At 39.1% G+C, this 19,538-nt stretch overlaps 2 protein-coding genes across 5 annotated transcripts; both read right to left on the reverse strand.

The window, feature by feature from the left end:
- Positions 1-377: 377 nt before the first annotated feature.
- Positions 378-4,654, reverse strand: trim107 (tripartite motif containing 107). 2 transcript variants are annotated; one of them, XM_074675203.1, is made up of 3 exons: positions 4,543-4,654; positions 4,084-4,280; positions 379-2,515 (listed from the first exon to the last, which is right to left on the reverse strand). In XM_074675203.1, the coding sequence occupies exon 3, from the start codon at positions 2,503-2,505 to the stop codon at positions 955-957; it is 1,551 nt and encodes a 516-aa protein (XP_074531304.1). In that variant the 5' UTR covers positions 2,506-2,515; positions 4,084-4,280; positions 4,543-4,654; the 3' UTR covers positions 379-954. The 2 variants fall into 2 exon arrangements, with proteins under 2 accessions (XP_074531312.1, XP_074531304.1); XM_074675211.1 differs by lacking the exon at positions 4,084-4,280 and having other exon boundaries at positions 378-2,515; positions 4,543-4,633.
- Positions 4,655-4,914: 260 nt separating this feature from the next.
- LOC141795978 (phosphatidate phosphatase LPIN2) lies at positions 4,915-17,420 on the reverse strand. 3 transcript variants are annotated; one of them, XM_074676829.1, is made up of 20 exons: positions 17,333-17,420; positions 12,984-13,184; positions 12,794-12,889; positions 12,437-12,681; positions 12,044-12,151; positions 11,767-11,878; positions 10,854-11,619; positions 10,608-10,701; positions 10,240-10,427; positions 10,031-10,124; positions 9,845-9,914; positions 9,529-9,621; positions 9,371-9,429; positions 8,264-8,414; positions 8,010-8,158; positions 7,784-7,870; positions 7,224-7,376; positions 6,872-6,986; positions 6,113-6,216; positions 4,915-6,016 (listed from the first exon to the last, which is right to left on the reverse strand). In XM_074676829.1, exons 2-20 carry the CDS (start codon positions 13,173-13,175, stop codon positions 5,866-5,868), a joined length of 3,027 nt encoding a protein of 1,008 aa, XP_074532930.1. In that variant the 5' UTR covers positions 13,176-13,184; positions 17,333-17,420; the 3' UTR covers positions 4,915-5,865. The 3 variants fall into 3 exon arrangements, with proteins under 3 accessions (XP_074532930.1, XP_074532938.1, XP_074532921.1); XM_074676837.1 differs by lacking the exon at positions 17,333-17,420 and adding an exon at positions 17,236-17,299; XM_074676820.1 differs by lacking the exon at positions 17,333-17,420 and adding an exon at positions 15,175-15,437.
- Between the last annotated feature and the right edge of the window lie 2,118 nt (positions 17,421-19,538).

The raw sequence follows: 19,538 nt of genomic DNA on the forward strand, positions 1-19,538 counted from the left end.
ACTACAGTTGTCAATGCACAGGTTGTGATGTGTTGTTTATTTATTGCCTGTTTGTCTTACTGTCTGCTTTGTTTGGGATGAGTCCCACTTCACTCTAAAAAAATGTTACAGCATATCACAAAGCTAAAAGATATAAATAGGATATAATTAGACATTAGTTACTTTGATTGTCACAGTAAAGAGAAAAATACAACAAACAACACATTTTGGTTATACCTAATCTTTTTTGGTATGTATTACCAAATAGTACAATAAAAAGAGAAGCTGATGACAATCCAAGCCAATCCAACTTTATTTTTTAAGCATTTTAAAAAACAACCACAGTTAAAACAAAGTGCTGTACTGGAGAATGAATAAGATACGAGATAAAAGAATAGACATAGAACATAAGTAAAATGAATTTTCAAAGACAAGGAGCAATATAAAAGACATAAAACAAATTAAAATGAATAAAAAAGCAGAAGAAGCAATCAAAATAAAATAAATAAAATTAATAATAATTATAATAATACAATCACCAGCTACTGTGCATCAAAGGCCAGGGAGAAAAGGTGGGTCTTAAAAAGGGATTTAAAAACGGGCAGCGACAGGGCCTGTTTAATATTTTGAGGCAGCCTGTTCCAGAGTTTAGGGGCTGCAGTAGCAAAAGCATGGTCCCCTCTGAGCTTCCGCTTGGTCTTAGGGACCATCAGGAGAGGCTGATTGGCTGACCTGAGGGAACAGGAAGGTGTGTAAGGGTGCAGAAGCTCAGAGAGGTAGAGCTGGGCAAAACCATGGAGGGATTTGAAAACAAATAAAAGAAAAGCCAGTATAACATCTGAACTCTGGGTGTAGACACTGTTTCCATAGCACAGCACAATAAAGTCATCTACCATCATACAACTTAAGACTCACAAATCAAAACATAAATGAGCTTTCTTTCAACCATGCATCTATAATGTAGTGCAGACAGGCTTATGAATGAATAGTGATGCGTCCTTTGGGACATCCTGACATCATCCTGTAGGCTAGGTGCACTGGTTCTGTCAGATTGGCCTTAAATGTATACACATGAGTTTTACCACTGATGGGGCTGATGTTATAGAAGCTCAACCTGTGAGTCTTAAAACTCAGCTTGATCTCCAGCCTGCATGACACTGTGGTCCTCTTCAGGGGTACGTTATGACTCTGCTCGAAGGCCGTCAGCAGATTATTGAACCACATCAGACACCAGGAGCTGCGGCTGCTCTCCAAAGCAGAGGGCAATCCACTACGCTCTAGCTTTCCACTGTAGCACACACCAATGATCCACGGAGACCCCTCCAGCTCTACCTCCCAGCAGTGCTCTCCTTCATGAAAGCTCTGGGCGCTGAGAACTTGGAAGAAGCTGGTGAACCTCTTTGGGGAGGGAGGGTAGGGTTGTTTTGTGGTGCTGAAAGTCACTGTCTTTAAATCATCTGAGAGGATGAGATTAGGATGTGCAGTTTCAGGGTCAAAGGTCACTTCTGAAGGGTTGAGTGTATTTCGAAGGGATCGCTGAATCTCTCCAAATCTTTCCCTTAACTCAGTGTTCATGTTTTCCAGTTTAGGACAGGCTCGTGCCACATTTAGTTTTGATTCAACCTGGACTTCTTCTTCCTCCACAGGCTTTGCCATTAGCTCCATGATGCGGGGTTGTAGAGCCTTAAGCTCATCACTAAATGCAGTCTCATCCTCTTCCATCAGGAGGGATTCTGCAGTGAGCATAGTATGTCTCAACTGCTTGGTCAGCTCAGAAGCTTGGCTGACTCTCAAGCCTAAACTTTTCTCACCAGGACTGAGCTCTTCTTCGATCAGCTGCATCACCTGTGAGCAATAGCTCTGCGTTAAATCTTTTATCTGCTCTAAAAGTCTGGATGCTTTCTCTCTCATCTGAGTATTAACAGCAGTCACTTCTGACTCCCGTTCCTTCTCCTTCCTCAGCACACTGTCTACTAACTCCAACTTCAGACCCAATTCTGTGACATGTGATGCAAGTTTGAATTTAGGTTCTTCCATTTCAGCCTTGCCTTTACCGCTGTTTTGATCCTGAGCTGAAGACAAGGGTTGCTCTGTGGAGCTGGACTCAATTTGAATGCCGTTCTTTTTATTTCTGTCAGGGCCCTTCTCCTGATTCCTCACTGCTGCCACTTCTGTGCTTGATACTTCAAAAACTGGCTTGTCATCGCTGTCCCCTATTGAAACAGACAGGTCTTCACTGGGATTAACTCTCCCTGCACTGGCTTTGTAGGTTTCTATGATGCTACACATTTTAAAGCTTCTCACAAGAGCACTGCTCTCCGTGTATTCTGCCTGGCATTCAGGGCAGCTGTGCTGGTCGAGGCCATCTCCCATGGTCTGAAGGCAGGCTAAGCAGTAAATGTGACCACAGGGGAGAGAGACTGGATCTGTGAAGAGTTCAAGGCAGATTGGGCATGTGAGCTCCTGAGCCAGAGCCACTGGATATTCCTTTTTGGATGTATTTTCTGCAGTCTCACTTTCAGACATGGTGAGGATGCTGGAAAAAAAGAACACATAACAAAAAATAATTTAGGTTTGCACTATATATGGTATATCTACATGCAAATAAACTATGGTTAGAAAACAATAGTGTTAGTAACAAAATATGTTGCAATAACTTTTCAGTTATTTTTCCCCTTTTCTGACTGATACTTACAGTTTATCCATTAAAGGTTGTATTTATTCAGTTGTGTGTATTCTTTGTGTTATCAATTGTTTTTGTTGTCCTGTAATGCTGTAAATCTTGTCTTGTGTTTCATGTATAGACTGTATAAAACATGGACGTAGCCTCCCTGACGTCACCCGTCTGTTCCTGACACTTGAAATGAAGCCAAACCGCGGACGCAGCCACATTTGATATGACGCCGGTTGCGATTTTCCCTTCGGACAGCTACAGGGCACTTGTCAGTCATGTGACCTAAGCTGCGTCTCTGATTGGACTATCAAATGATCATAATAACTTCTAAACCACTGAGTTTGAAAAAAAATTACTCACTGTAGTGTGTGTCCAGTGAAATCAGCATTTTAGACCCAAGCCATTTTTTAACCGGGCTGTAAATATGCTTCAAATGCCGTAAAAGTATTTTCTTTTATGGCTGGGTGTGTATGTGAACAGCAACATTTAGCACTTCTGCGTAGGCTTTATTTTTACTGACCGGATGTTGCCCCTTGGTTTCATGGCTCGTTTGTTTCCATATAGTTATACATTAGTTATGAATTATCCTAATTCTTTGTGTTTATTAGAGATTACTGTCTTATGTTGTACTCATTTGCTTTTCTTGCCATGTTTTGTAATTCTTGCTTCCTGTGTCTGTTAATATTTTGCCTCCTGCTCTTCTGTTTCCATGTGTTTTGTTTGACTGCACCCTTATCAGTTTTCTGGCGCTACACTTGTGCTACTCAACCCTGAATATGTAGTTTTGATGTTTTCCTGCTTTTATGTCAGTTTTTCATAAAGTTTCCTAGTTCTTTTGAGGTTTCTTAAGTTTTTTTTTTTTTTTTTTTGAAAATGGGCTCAGTATTCTTTTTTCTCCTCAACATGGGCCCTTCACTTTTTGTTCATTAACCAACGTGAAAGAAATGAAAGAAAATTTACAAAAGCCAAAAAAAGAGAGAAATAAATCAACATAACTCTATCCACCTCAAGCGAGACATAAATAACTCACACAATAAGGCAACAAGATATGAAACCTTCTGTAAGCTCAATGGGTTAAGCAGGAAAAGAAAGACAATTCACAGCACAGAGAAAATACACAACTTAACAAAAGCAGCTCATGAAATATTACATTGTTAGTACACTGAATCAGGGGTCAGTGACAGTGAATTTTATATCAAAAAGAAACTACCTGTCTCATAAGCGCACTAAAAGTCTTACTTTTGCACACATTAAAACATGTCGACGTGCAGTAAACCCTGAGATTAGCCCGGAATAATAAACCTGTTGATCATCTTTGCAAGCAGGAAAGTAACTGACACCAACATGACAAAGCACAAACAAAGGAAACCACTCAATGAAGTTGTGAGCATGCAAGTTCAACGAGTAGGAAAAAAGAGTTCATTACTAACCTATATCTGAAATTTCAGGTGCTGTAAAGTCTGCTGGATTGCCACTCTGCTCAAGAGCGAAGTCTAACTTTGTTGGTCACAACTATAAACAGTGTAACAGGTCTCAGCTGTTTCTGCGTCGTCATTGGACAGTCTGCTTGATCTTAGGTTAACTTTCGATTTCCTGTTGGGTGTCTCCACCAAGACCAAATAACGAGCTGTAGATTACATTTGTTCAGTTACTCCAAACTACATCGATAAACACCGTGCTGAAGACTAAAATTTTAAGTTATATTTACATGGCTTGCTGTTATAAAATAATAAAGCATTTAAACTCTAAACAAGTGTTGCCACATTACTTACTGCGCACACTGTACGTTTTGCGCAGCACGCCCAACAATTGGGAAAGTATCTCAGTTTATTCTGACAAATATATTATTTGGATTTCCTTTCTCTGCTTAAACGAAGAAACCGATTTACCTGTCACACCAGAACTGCCTTAAGCCAAGTCTTCGTCGACAGGTGAGCCGATGAAACGTACTGACGCAGAGATAGACGGAGCCCCTCAACGCCTTTCACAAACACTGACGCCTCCAACTGCGCCGCACGTGCACAGCGCGGTAATTCATCTTTGGCCTATACTAACCTGAACAAAGCTTCACCCACTCTGCCCCTTTAACGACACAGTAAATCGAACCTTGATGGATATTTTATGAGCAAATCCCTTTTTAATGTGTTAGAGTTTATTGCATATACCAAATAACATCATGAAAATCAGCTGCTAATATTAAAATCAAATCAAAAAACACCAAACGACATTTGATTGTATTTTGGAATTCATTTATATTTCTATACACTTAGTTTAAAAAAATCAGCTCCAATACATTTCATCACAGTTTCAAAATAAAAGATGTGGAAAAATAATAAATATTAAAGTCATACTTGTACAAAGGCACAGCAGCATGCTAAACTGCTAAGTCAACAGGTCTCAAGAGGTAATGTCAGTGTCACCCTGACCTACATCTAAGTTTCTGTAGTGTTAAACTATTTTAACTAATGCAGTATCATGAAATTTGCATATGGTACAATTTAGAAAAATGCTCCAAAAAGCCATTTTGTGCCATTCTTGTAGTTTCAAAAGTGAAGATATCTCGATATTATAATATTCCCTTATAACCGACCGATTTTTAAAGTTTGGCTTCATGCTGGACTAAAAAGTAACCTTAAGTCCCATCCAAAAGCAGCATCCCTTCTGGTGTGTGTTTGAGCTTCAAGCAGGGAAATGAACAGTTCCACATCAAACATACAGACAGTTGTAGCTAGATAGTTTTGGCATGTGTGTTTTCAGTTTTGACACTTAAACAGTGTGAAGAATTATACATTTTGAAATTCTTATTTTGGAATGTCTATGATACACATACACATAATAACAAGTAAATGAAAGAGCCCAAATGATGTTCGTCTTGTTTTGCCATGTGTGTGTAAAAGAAATTTGTACATAAATGAGATCATTTGTAATCAACTGTAAAACCACAGGAAGGACAAACCAATAATGTAATTGCTTTTACATTTAAACGTTTCTGTATATTGTTCAGAATTTTTTCTTTGTTTTGCAAGATATAACAGCAACATCTCTTTTTATTTAGTGTCACAACAGCCAGATGGTCTATTCAAAGCAAAAGTCGGTCATAATTGGAAGAATCTTTAGAAATCATTTGTAAAAGGAGACAACAAAGCCCCTCTCCTAATCAGTGTGTGTGTATGAGTGAGTGTAGCTTTGGTCTGACATGTGTGGTTTAGTGTCTACATCAGTGCATTAAGGTCCAGCTCTGGCAGAGGCTCCTTCCAGTAAGAGAAGCTGCTGTACTCAGGACAGTCTAATGCAAACGACCAGCTGCCCTCTGCAGACAGCAAGGGGAAGAAATGCTCCACCAGCTCACTAAGGTGGCAGTACCTGCAAAATGCGCACACATTTACAAAAATGAACCTCAACATGAATATATGAAAGTCTAGTACTTGCACAAGTGTTTACACCCATTTTGTCACTTACGAGGACTTGTTCCCTTTAGTCTTCTCCTGGGTAAGCTCCCCTTTTGGGTTGACTGTAAATAACCTGGTATCAGGCACCCCAACCTGCTTATAGGCATAAGCATCCTGGTATATCAAAAGTAACAGAGACAACACAGTTAAAAAGAGCAGCGTCCAGCCTTTGCTATGTCTTTGTACAATAATAACACTGTTTGTCTGTAAAAGTTGTGGTTCTTGATCAGTTAGACCAGTGTTTATCCACTAGCCATATGCCAGACTTTATGACCATATTTCTTACGCTTATTTCCACTTGCTCACGTGTTCCTAGATGTATACATTAAAATTAGGAGTGGGAGAAAAAATTGAAAATCGAGATGCCTGGATTTTTTGTTTGACAATATCAAAATCAAGATTCTTTGGGAAAAAAAACCTTTTTTTTTTTTTTTTTTACAAATTCAAATACTTCATTTTAGTCTTTGTTTATGAACTAGATTGGGAAAAGGTCATCACTTTTTTCCAGATATAGGTGAAATGTTTCTCTGTAGCTCACTGGATGGGCAAAAGCAAACTTAAAATCACAGAAATCGTAAATACAGAAGAACTGCAATTCAAATTGAATCAGCACCCCAAAATTTGAAACAGAATTGAATCATGAGACTAGCCCTAATTAAAATCATACAAGGTGAAACACATGAATTTGTAAAAATAATCTGGGAACCTTGACTTTCAAAAAATAAATTCAGATTTTTCCATTTAGAGCCAGTTTCACAGCATTGCTTACATTTGTCCTGTTGCCAAAAGCTGCGTAGAAAGGCTGTCTCTGTGGGTTGAACAGGTCCCTGATGTCACTCAAACAGGCAATCTTAAAAACCTCCGGCTTTTTCTCAATAACTTCTCTGCAAAGATAAGTCCAGAAAGATAATTGTCAGAGAAAGAAATTGTCCAAATGCTTAGCACTACATATATTTACCTGCGACAAGAAAGTAGCCTTTTGAATTACAGAAATGACCACTAGAGGTCAGCAGTACATTTCATTGGTTTTCAAACTATGTGGTGTGCTGTTGATGACTTGTGCTCTGACATGGAAAGCATCTGGTTATTGCAGCGTCTGTGGTGGTAGTGGTGTTTGTTACCTGTGAAGTGCCGAGAAAAGGCTGCTGGGAGCCAACAAAACGGGGCCTTTGGGTAGAACTGTGCCTTTATCATTAACCCACTGAAGGTAGTCCTTAGTGATACCAGCCATGCCTATGGCCCGCGCTGAACAATACAAGAACTTATAACCATTCCTATCAAGAAAGGAGAGATATATTCTGGTTAAATAAACTAACTTATAGAAAACACTTGAACCACAACAGTGAGAACTTATAGTGAGTTTTGTTTCTTAAGATTTAAGTAACAAAAAATTAGCAGTTCAAGTAAAATGAAATGTTTTTTCAATCAGCTGAACAGCTTGTGTTGTGATAAAAGCACAACATTACACTGAGAACAAAGAGGCAAACATCTGGTAAAGCAAATTAGCTAGACAGCTGCAAAGAGAGAGATCAGAATTGCATCATTTGTATCAGACACACATCATCATCCCTTTTCTAGAGTGATCAATGGGAGAGTGAAAACTAAGAAAATCAACCCATTTAAAGATGTTTTTGCTTTTGGTTTGCTGCTGTTCACATTTCCAAAGACTGTTTTCACATACTGGTGTATTTTGTGGTAGAGCTTGGCGATGCCTTTGTGAGTCCAGTCTTTTCCAAACTGAGGGAGAATATGACCCAGAGCATCAGACCTGCAGGGGACAAACCATTTATCAAACTGTGACAATGTGAACCCATTCAGTTCTCTATATGACCACTGCATGACTTGTACTGAAAACAGATGCCCACTGATCTATGTTAACACCAAAACATGAAAAAAGTTGTTTTTACTTTGTTATGGTGCCATCTATGTCTGATATGATGATGCGATCATTCCAGTTCCACAGGTAGATGGCAGCCTCACAGCGACAGGTGCCTTGGTATTGTGTGGTCACACTGAACACCACCTTGTTTGCTCCTTCACGCAGGTTTAACTGTTCCTGGTTTTCAGAAAGGACAGACTTGGAACGACTTGGAGCAGAAAAAAAATATCAAGTGTGATCCAAAATTCTTCATGTGAGTGTGTGAATTTGTGCTTTTCTTACTATCTGTGCAGAGGTCAGACGCAGGGACTTGCGGTAAAGCTGGCTGATACACTGAGTGGCGCTCAGTGTTTCTGTTGATAGACTGGATAGAATGGTGGCTTTTCGGCCAAGGCCAGCAGCTTCATCACTTTCTATGTCATCTAATGTGGCTCTGGGGAAAAAGCACACATTCAATTATATATAAGCCCTCACGGCAACATTTGTCTTGCACTGTGTATCTTTTTGCAGACTGATTATTAACTCATTGGCTGCCAGCCATTTTCAGAGCATTTTGACTGAGCTTTCAAGACCCACAGCCTATTGGGTTCTATGACTAAGTAAAGACTAAAACTAACAAAGAAGAGTAGACTTTTTTCTTTCATATTTCTCTTTCTGTTTTTGATCCAAAAAACAGAGAAAATGCACTTTTTAAATAGCGCTTGTTTCAGAAGCTATATCTGTGATCCTCTCCATGGTTTTCTTCTTATATCTATACTGATCAACCACTCATCCAAAAAGCGCACTGCTGCCACCAACAGTAGTTTACGAACCTGATATTTATTGACAAGATCTGCCAGACCACCCCCCGTAAAAAATATAATTGACATCTACAGACATCAACAGCAGCTGATGAGTTAAGGAAGCTGATAAAAAAAAAGTCATGGTGACTTCCTTAAAATTGAAAATCTTTCGCATGGTCCTCAGATATCTTTAGTCTTCAGGTAATCACACAATGACATGGCTACTTGTAGTTTATAACAAAACTGTTTTTGTTGGGTACTAACTTTTATATTTTAGGACACAGCTTCAGGTCAGACTGACACTCCAATTAATCTACATGCTTAAAATCATACAGAGAGAATATAACCACTTACTGAAAAATGAAACTGCAAGACAGCAAGAAAAGCTTATTGATGGTTTAAGACTTTACCTCATTTATGGATCAAAAACTTTATTCTGAATTTGCTGATTTAACTTAAAAATAAGAGCTAGAATCAAAAAGTACAGACAATCAACCCAAAAGCCCTGCTGGGGACCAGTGAAACCAGAGTCCAACCCAAACTGGGCATGTGAAGTTTATAAAGTTCTTCCTCACATGTTGAGTCATTGCTTTGTAATGAGACTTACTTTACAGAGGAGGAAACACTTGTCAGCGGTTCATCTTGCTCTTCTTTGGAGGTCTTTTGCTAAGAAAAGGATGCTCATTATTAGTTTAAATCTAAGTCATTTTGAACATGCTGTTGTTTTATTGCAGATATGATTTAGTTAATAACCAAAGAACTGACCTGGTTACTGTCCATGTCTCTTCTCCTCCAGGAAAACCACCAGCGTCCAGACTTTTTGGGCATCTTATCCTTAACCAGCCGATCTATTGTGCTCTACATATCAAGCACACACATTTACAGTAAAGAGAAGGCACTGATAGGGATATAATAATGCTAAATTATAATACTTTTTTTAGGCTAACTATAGGTTTTTGTCGTAAACTTTGAATTAAACAAAAGTAACTGACTAATAAGCCTGATTAGTATTTGTACCAGAGCATTAAGAAAGCCTAACCAATGAGCTTTTCTAGTGTTTAGAGACAGAACCACTAAATACCTTTGGAAGGTTTTTCTGGAAAGTTGTCATTGAAAGAACCATTGGAGCAGCCACGGCCCAGTTATAGTAGCTGTGAAAGATAAACGCCAGCAGATGAATAATCACTTATATCAACACCTTCATAGTTAGGTTGTATTGTTAAAAAAAATAAAAAATAAAAAAGGATTGTGCGATTCCAAATCTCACTTTGAATTGATGCAGATCACAAGGCTCGGATCCTCAATGATCCCTGGATTGCTGGCAAAATCTTGGTATGTCACCAAGTGCTGCATAAACTTTTCTGGAAAAATGCCACATTCAAGATGGTTACTGATTTTACTCCACTCCCAACTCCTTTGCTGAGCATGCTGCAGTGTTTCAGACACAGAATAGCAGACCTTGTTACTTCTTCTTACCTTTGGTGATCTGGCTGGTGTCACCCTCACGTCCACAGAGTGACATGCTGACGTCCATGTTGTAGGAGGTAGAATCAGACAGATACTCTGTCCCGCTGTCCATGGCTCCACTGCCCACTGACTGAGGCGACTGGCTCCCTGAGAAGGAGCCCTGCTCAGTCCCTTGGTGAGACCCTCCTTCTATCTCACTGCAATTAACACAGAAAATAATAAATCACTGTAGACATATAATAGTTATATCATTGAATTGAAATTAAATACAGTGTAAAAGTTAGATTAGTTTTTTTTTTTTTTTTTTTTCCCGAAAGAGCCACTTAGGTGTTTTGGACTGCATACAGTATTAAAAACATCCAATGTTGTCAATTTACCTCTTCGGGAAGTAGAGTGCAGCCACCTCAGGGTCCAATGATGTCAAATCATCCAAGTAAATATCTGTTGGTCCAAGATGGTGATTACGTTTACCTGCAACAAATCACACATTAAGAGGGCGAATGGAAAAAAAAAAGGAAATTATTTCATACTAACTGTACACTGGGACTTAATAAAGGCTGTCAAAGTTACAAAAAGAATTATAGAGTATCATCAATAACAAGAGATCATAGAGGATGTGTCACCTTTCTTCTTCCCCTGTTGCTCTGTTTTAGAAGAAGCCTCAGGAGAAGTCTCTAAAGCCTCCACAGCAGTCCATGTGGTCCCAGCGTCTCTCTCTTCAGCTTTTGGTGCACTGTCCTCCTCCCCTCCCTCAGCACACGGATCTATACCACTGTCCCCCTCACTGACAAGACCACTGCTGGTGGACCCGTGTCTATTGTGCTCCGATGAGACGCCTTGCAGTTGTGGGTCAGTTAACTCTGTAGTACTAGAACCTTTCACTGTACAGTCTTCACTTTCTTTTACATGTTGTGTCCGTGCGTTGTTTGGTTTAGTCTCACTATTTAGGTTTTCTGCGCTGAGAACGTTGGTCTCAATGTTAATATGCTGAAAACTGGTTGTGCTTTCTTTACAAGTCAGAGAATCAGAGTGGTTTATGAGATTAGCTGAAAAAGATGTGTTTTTGGTCCCTTCTTTCCCTAACTTCAAGTTTATGTCATTCGTAGCTGCTGGTGAATAAGATGCGGAGAGGTCACTGGGAGTGGAGTGGGCAATGTGGGAGTTGAACTCCTTGGATAGAGGTGGGGACTGCAAAGTGAGGCTACCGAGATCCAGTGATTGAGTCCTTGGTTGTGGTCTAACCACTTTAACACTCCCCACTCTGCCACAGCTGATCACAGGCGCAAAGCCTGTATCGAAGGAGTCCTGTCTCTCTATGGTGCGGAAACGAGACTGATCAGAGGGGGAGAAGTGCTGCAACTCCAGTGAGGTCCTCTCAGATTGACACAGCTGTGAGGGGGAAAGAGGAAGAGGGCAGTTTGAGACTGTGTGTCAGCAAGGCAATCCCAAATCATCTGTGTGTGTGTGTGTGTGTGTGTGTGTGTGTGTGTGTGTGTGTGTGTGTGTGTGTGTGTGTGTGTGTGTGTGTTTACATACCATGGGAAAACCTCCCCAGTTCCACTCCATCTGAGGCTCAGAAGACCCCAGAGGTTTAACCACAAGCTCAGAGTCACTCTTAGGAGAGGAGGGGCGGCTGAAAAACACATTACTGCAAGGAGAAAGAAAAAAATGTAGATAGAGTAAAGGACAACTCAAAAGGACGGGCAAGAGAAACTGGATTCAAAGAAATTATCTCTCATAGCAAAACCATACAATCAAATCAGTATGTCCTCACTCAGTAAATATTTGCTAAGGGGAATCTTTTTTTTTTTACCTGTCAGAGGGAGACTGCTCTCCCTCTGAGTGTGGATGCATGTCTCTGGTCTGTGTGGCCCCCAGCTCGTCATTTGGCTCCTCAGACAGCGAGTAATATACAGATTTGCTGTTACAAACACAAGATGTCATTTTTTTATAATGTGGACTTTTGATCAGTGAAACACAATCCCTTGTACAAGTTAGTCTTCTTAAATGTTCTGCAGGGAATGAATAAAAAAACACGCAGTCTCAGTATACCATTTTTAAACTCCTTTCCATCATGTCAATCCAAACTTCATGACCAAAGAAAGGTCGATCACTGTGGATTGATGAGGCTCGAGATCTTTTTTCCTCTTTGTACAAAACCAAGAGCATCTTCAACCCATGAATTAATTTGACATATTTCACAAACCTGACATGCAATGTTCCCTCTTTAACAGGACTCTCTTGCCCGGCCTGATCACTTTCTCTTTCTCTCTCGTCTGATGAGGATCCGACCTCATCTCTTAGGTGAGAGTCAGAGCGTATTCGTTTGCGTCTGCGTTTCTTCCTGCGGGCACTGGACCCAGCCATGGAGGATCCCTCGGCGGTCTCCTCGAGCTCCTCTGGGGCATCAAGAGGAATTGGCGAGGTGCACAGATGTGCTGGGACCTGGGACTGAGAGGGTGGAAGGATAAATATGTTGACTAAAAATTAAAGACTCCCTGTTCTGATGCTATCTGATTGAAGAACTGGAAATATATGTTAACATAGAGAAGTGCCGAGTTACCTCCATGTTTTCATTTTCCTCCACAAAAAAAGCCTCTCCATTGTCCCCCAGCTTCATGTGCAGGTCAACTGGTTCTCCATTAATCTCAATATCCACCTGAAATCATAATGTGATAAGTGTGTCAAAGTGGAAAAACGGGAAGAGAAAGCTACAGTAAAGTGGTAGGTGAAAGAATTAAATGGAAACAAACAATTTTCTCCTTGGAGCGCAGCACACCCAGCTTTCCAAAGCGCACGTGAAAGGGGGAACACTGGAATGACCCATCAGGCTGTCGTACAACGATGACATCAATCCCTCCAGTCAGAGTAGCCGGGTTAAGTCCTCGGTACAGCTCCTTCACAGTCACAAACACAGTCTCGGCAAACTGGCCCACAATGTTCATGGTTTGTGACTGAAAACAAAACAGAAACAAGGAAAAAAGACGAAGTGAGAACAGTGAGTTTCAGAGGTCAGACGCAGGAACTTTAAGTGTCTGTGTAACTTTAACTCCTTCCACTTAAGTTGGCTTTTCAATGATTGCACTGTCAGTAACTTAGTGTTAAGAGCAAACTATGACCTTTGGATCACATCTTATTCATGACTAAAGGGTGAAAGATCAACAACTGTGAAGAAGGTGAGGTCTGTTAAAGACACAAACTCAGAGGCTTGTCATCAAACACAAACAGGAGCTTCCAACACTGCTATCTTAGCACGAGAGGATGTCATGTGATTAAAGTCATATGATTGAATAAATGAGACTAAAGACAACATCTATATGAACAAAAGGAAATACATCATCATATTTTCTTCTGAAGCAGGTTGGGACACGTTGAACAAGCATCAGCTTATGGAAGTCAAGAAGTCAGACTCTGCCAGAGGCTACTGAAAACATCACATTTGGCCCAGTTTGGACCTGCATCAATGCTGCTGACTGTTAAAACAGATACAGGTGGATTCAGAAACAAATAGGTCACTTGGTTGTACAATGAGCTGCCATCACCAAGAGAGACCGAACCACAGATAATCAACTTTTTATACTTATTGAGTAGAGAAGCACATGCTGGGAAAATAATTATCTTTATCTTTGCAACTTAAAGTCGCAAAGAACATTATTCAAATGAAATCACAGTGAGTGTTTCTGTCATATTTTACATAATGCCCAGTTTCTTGAATTAAGACAAGAAACTTGACAAGCACTTTTCCCCATAGGTGGATTATTTTTTACTCACTTTTAGCAATTTGTATATTATATTTGCCTTTTAATATCCCCCGACATCTTGACTCACCTGATTCATGTTACAGGGTATATGCTAAAATCCTGAGGTTGATTTCAATACCTTTTTAAGACTTTTCCAAAAACATTTTAAAAAGTTTTAAGACTTTATCACAACTTTCAGTTGTTGTTGGCATCCACTTTTTAACAGTTGTAGTTTATATTTTTACAGAAATGATGTAAGCTAAGGAGGAATAAAGCTTGAAAGAACAAATGAAACTAAAGGCAGGTTTATCGACACTCCCACAACAAGGAACAGGAGTTATTCAAGGCCAACTTGCTGAAGACAGAAAGAAATTATTTAATCATTTTTAAAATTTAGGACATGTGCCAGAGATTGTGTGATTTGCTTTAATGTTGTATTTAATTTCTCTTTATGAAACTAGAAAGTACATTAATTTATAGCTGGTGTATATACCGATCACAATCCTTATTGTTGTATTTTATTGTAACTAGAGTCTTTATGTATTTTTTTTTATTTTATTCTTTTTTATTTTTGTATTTTTCTACTGACTCCATCGGTTTCTGCTGTTAACACAACAATTTTCCAGTTTGGGATCAATAAAGTAACTCTGTTCTTTTCTATTCTATTCTATTCTAAAACTTTATCTGCTGAATGTTGAACGTCCCAATCAGGGGACTGTTGCAAGGAGGAAAATAAATATTCATGGATATTTTTTGGGTCAAAACTTGAATACCTATGAAACTTAATACCTCATAAAACCAGAATTAAGACTTTTTAATACTTTTCAAGGCCCTTAATTTTCCCAAAATTGATTTATAAACTTTTAATACTTAAGTCTGATTAGATGCTTCTTAAAATAAATGTAAACAAGTTTGCTCAAATTTCAGTTGCTTCTGTATTCAAGGAGCTACAAGAATGAGCTTTTACCACAATGACCCACAAGTCAGATCTCAAATCTACTCTTCAAAAACCAAATCTAATATGAAGACATTCAGTTTAAAAAGATGCTGAGCTCATAACTCAATCAAAGCTGAATTAACATCACAAGATTTATTGACCAAACTTTATAGCCAAATGATCACAGAAAACAAGGTGGACTTTGAGGAGCTCAACACTGGTAGTTTACATTATCTGTCCGTCCACATAAGCAATCAGAGGTCTTACCCACAGTGAAGGATGCAGATGTCCCTTCCCAGCCAGTCTGTGTTCCCTTGACCTCCCCTCTGCCATATGACAATACCATAAAGGCCTTTCCCATCACAGGAACTCCGTTTCAAGGAACTTATCCTTTAATAACACCTGTAACTTCCATTCCTTAAGATGCTCAGCTTCCCCTGAAGGCTCAGATGACCTAACCCTTCCTCCACCTGCATCTGTCTTTACAAACAGGTCTACATTTTGTAAGCTCTGACAAATCAGACGTAGCAACAAAGTTAGTTTCCTCTTGATCAGTTACAATCACACCACTCTGTTCTCAGCTAGGACGCAAAATAGCAACATGCGAGAGAGTCCCAGCATATTCAGTCACAGCCCAATGCTTCCTCTATCTAACACAATTTCACAATCCCACACACCCCCTGTCACCCTGAATTCATACTTCCCCACTTGTACCGCACATGACAGCCAGACCAGCAGTTTCTGAAAGGCTCGCTCAGGCTATTCAAACACCCTGCACATGAAAACACACACTAACACACACATACTAACTGTGTGATCACACAGTTTCTGGGTCTGACCACCGCTCTCTGGGCCATCGAAGATGAGGGGGACTCTCCAGCAGTCATGCTCTGCCAATATTGGAAAACATTTCAGAGACTGTCTAGCTGATTGGGGAGGAAGTAAACCAAAGAATGGGCAAATTATTACAGACATCGAGGTAAGCCACAGTTTGAGAACATTTAACCAAAGGGGAAGTTGTTGAGTTAACTAGGCTAATTAGCTCGAAAGTGCTCTTACCACTTTGGCCACTATCATACAATTTCAACAGCACTAATGAATGAATGGGTGTAGCTAGAAGCCTTCTTGATTGAAGCATATTGAAGTTTTTCTTTGTGCAGTTGATAAAGAGTGATACTTGACTGAAACTGCTAGATCAGCTCCAGTTAGAAAACAGGAAGAACAATAGTCTGTGATAAACAGAGATAAACAAGTAGAACAGTAGAGTATTTACAGGGAGGAGAGACAAAGGATTAATGACTGATGGTGTACATGCGTATCTATTTTTCCTGGTAGCAACATGCAGTTTACAAGTCATTCATGTTTTATTGACACAAGTCGAGCTACTTGACATAATGACTTATTTACTTTAGGATACTTCTTTTTTGGATGTTTGATTGGCTTGTCAAAATTAAACTGAAAGCTTGTGGAAAAATATCACCCAGTGTCTCAAAAAAAAAAAAAAAAAAAAAAAATCAAGACACAAAAATCTTAATGAATGGAGAAAATGGAAAAAAAAAATCCCCTCTGCTTGAAGAAATACCATTAGAGGTATTATCAAACTGGTGATAGTAACGCCAATCCACTCACAACTCCCAACTGAGCCTTATCTAAAGCAGTGTTCTTGTGTTCAGAGATTGTAGTGTGTGAAGGTTGTCGTTTTTTTTGCTTCCTAGCAGTGACAGAAGTGGCTTCATGATCTAACACATCTGTCACACTCTCTTGACCACTCACTGTTGCGTAAAAACATCCAAAATCTCGTATTACATCACATTTAACAATTACGCAATCTCTGGCCATCCCTGAGTCAGAGGGCTGATTCAGACAGTCCCTCGGGAAGCTGAGTCAGTCAAAGTGCACTAAATGTCCCCTGAAAAATTCAACAAACGACTGAAATACTGTTAATTCTTTATAACAAAGTTGATTAAAAAACAGAGGGAGGTGTTGTGTGATGCAATATTTCTAATTTCTATGACTAGAAAAACGCCACGACCTCACATAACTTCCGCAACAGTTTTCACTACTGTGTCAAAATATGGCGCAACCCAACACTCAGAATTGAATCGCCAACATAAGAGTTTTCGCTGCTGCTATTTAAATGTATTCAAAAAAGGGAAAAAAAGTAATCTGTAGCTCACTCTCACACTATATATACCCCGTACGTTTCTTTTTTAAACACCTGCCTTGTTTTACACTAACTTCTGTGTAAAAACAGAGCAAACACTTGTATTGGAAGTGGAATAACAGCGAGTATAAACCATTTTCGTTGATAAAACTTCTTTTCCCTACCGTTAACAACCTTAACGACGGTCATATCTGTTGGAAGCTATCGTTTACATTTATTTTTCTTGGCATTACAGACTATAAAGTGCAGACAGCAGCTTACCTTTAGTGGTGTTCTTCTCAATTGACAAAACAACAGCAGACATCCAGGACGCTTCCTAGTACCGTGCGCCTGCGCACTAACACGTCAATCAATCCAACAGCCAATGAGCAACCACAAATAATGACACATCCCGCCCACAAAAGTTCCTTTGTAAACAAAGCGTCTCCGTAGTCGGTGCTTTCAATCTGTTGGCCACTTTCTCTAAATTATTTTGGGCATGTCATAACAAACGGCGATATAAATTATCAGGTGAGTTTACATTAGATTAGAAGCTACACAAGAAGAACGACTAAAAAAAGACCACAAATAGGATTTCACCTGTCTTAAAATGTCTAATTTAGGCTTTCAGAGAAAGAAGCACATACAAGACTTTTAAACTGTCAAAACGTTGTCCACATAGCCCCTTACAAAGACAAGCATAAAATGACAATTTGACACAAAGAGCTTGCTCTATGGTTAAATGCCCTTGACTTAGGATGCTTTGCTTTCACACCTTCAAAAATACATTCAGAGAAGTTATACAAAACTATCTGTGGCCATTTTTTTCTTTAGACTTAAATTCTGAAAATGTGTCTTTAATCTCATAGAAACATTTGATTCATGCAAAGAGATATTGGATTATGCATTCTGTGTGGAAATGTTAAGGTTGTCAGTAGCTTAAACTACAACTATGAGCCAATAATTATTGGCTCATCTTGAACAGCTCTATCTAAAACTAAACTGCACTTAACTGACTCAAGTTTTGTATTGTGTTGTTTTATTGAGAAACTTACTTTAGAGCTTATCAATTCTAACAGTTTAAAGAGCTAAAATCATCTTTTTCCTTTTTCATTTTCTTGAGGAATTTTGTATTATAATAAACATATTCCAAAAAATTCACAAGTATAACAACAACAACAACAATAAATAACCTACATACTTTCTTAACTTGAACGTTAATAACTACGAGTTCGAGGTCTACTTTGATGAGAGAAAACAAAGTGTTATTCACGTGTGGTCAATTAGTTGATTGATAGGTATTAAAACTAAGTATTGCCTTCTTTCAGGAACACAAATGAGGGTATTTTCCTGAACCTACTAAGTGAAATATCTAAAATGGTTTATTTTGTGTGTCTTACAATTTCACAATGACTGTACAGTGTGACTGCAGTACTTCACAGTCCTCCGATATTACTTTATCATCATTCATTGAGGAGTTTTCAGCAGATATTAAAAATGATGAATACTTAGCCCCAGCAGAGGGCATCACTGCTCCTCGTTTTACAGATATGTTTTCCCTCTCCCATTCATACTAAGCAGCAGTTCAAATGCAGTTTAATCTAAAAAAAAAAAAATAAAAAAAAAATTGTACAACAATTCAGTTGCATATTTCAAGATGTGAATAAGAATACAGATAATGGGCCGTTGAACTGACAGAAATATGCACTTTCGATACTTATCGATTAAACACAGAAAATATAGTCCAAAAGTTAAAAGCACAGAGAAATCATGTATTTTTTTTTTTTTACCCATAAGTCGGGCTTTCAATATGTGCAGGGTTAAAACTTTCATTAAAAAAATTGCAATCATAATGCTAAAAATTAAGAAGGATAGCTAAATACTCATATGATGAAAAAAGAATAAATTCAGCTATGGGTTGAAAAGATGTTATATTACCTATAATATTTATAATAATATTCAAACACAGCTCAAATTATGCCCTGCCAAGTTAGAAATAACAGTCTTACACTTTGGGCAAGATTGTAGCGATTTATTACTTTGGAAATCTTCTGACATATTTACGATTTGAAATAAAATATTTCAAGAGACACATGCTCTGTGCAGCTACAAAACAGATGTTACCAACATGACATAATTCAAAGGTGTTCCCTGCACGCTCAGACCGCAGTGATGGTCAGCCAAACTGCCTATTTAAGGAAACCCACAGTCTCACAACTTGTTCACTGGCTTTCAAACTGCTCTGCGAATGCTCACATCTCTCTCCCCCATGCTTCCAACCCTCCACCACACTCATTCTCCTCCAAATGTTTAGACCCTTTTTTTCTCTAAATAAGGCAGCCTTATCGTAGTTCCTGTCATTTCTGCCTCTTTCCCAAACATCCCAGGCAGCGTCTGTGGCAGTAGCGAGCCACAGCCTGCGCATTCTTTTGCCTTGTATGGAGAAATGGCCCTGCCTGAGATGTCTTTGTACGGGACAGACTGGCCT

The sequence above is a fragment of the Halichoeres trimaculatus genome, unplaced genomic scaffold (assembly GCF_033239565.1).
Source record: "Halichoeres trimaculatus isolate MK-OKI-2021-1 unplaced genomic scaffold, fHalTri1.1 fHalTri1_scaffold_1, whole genome shotgun sequence".
In the NCBI taxonomy this organism is placed as follows: Eukaryota; Metazoa; Chordata; class Actinopteri; order Labriformes; family Labridae; genus Halichoeres; species Halichoeres trimaculatus.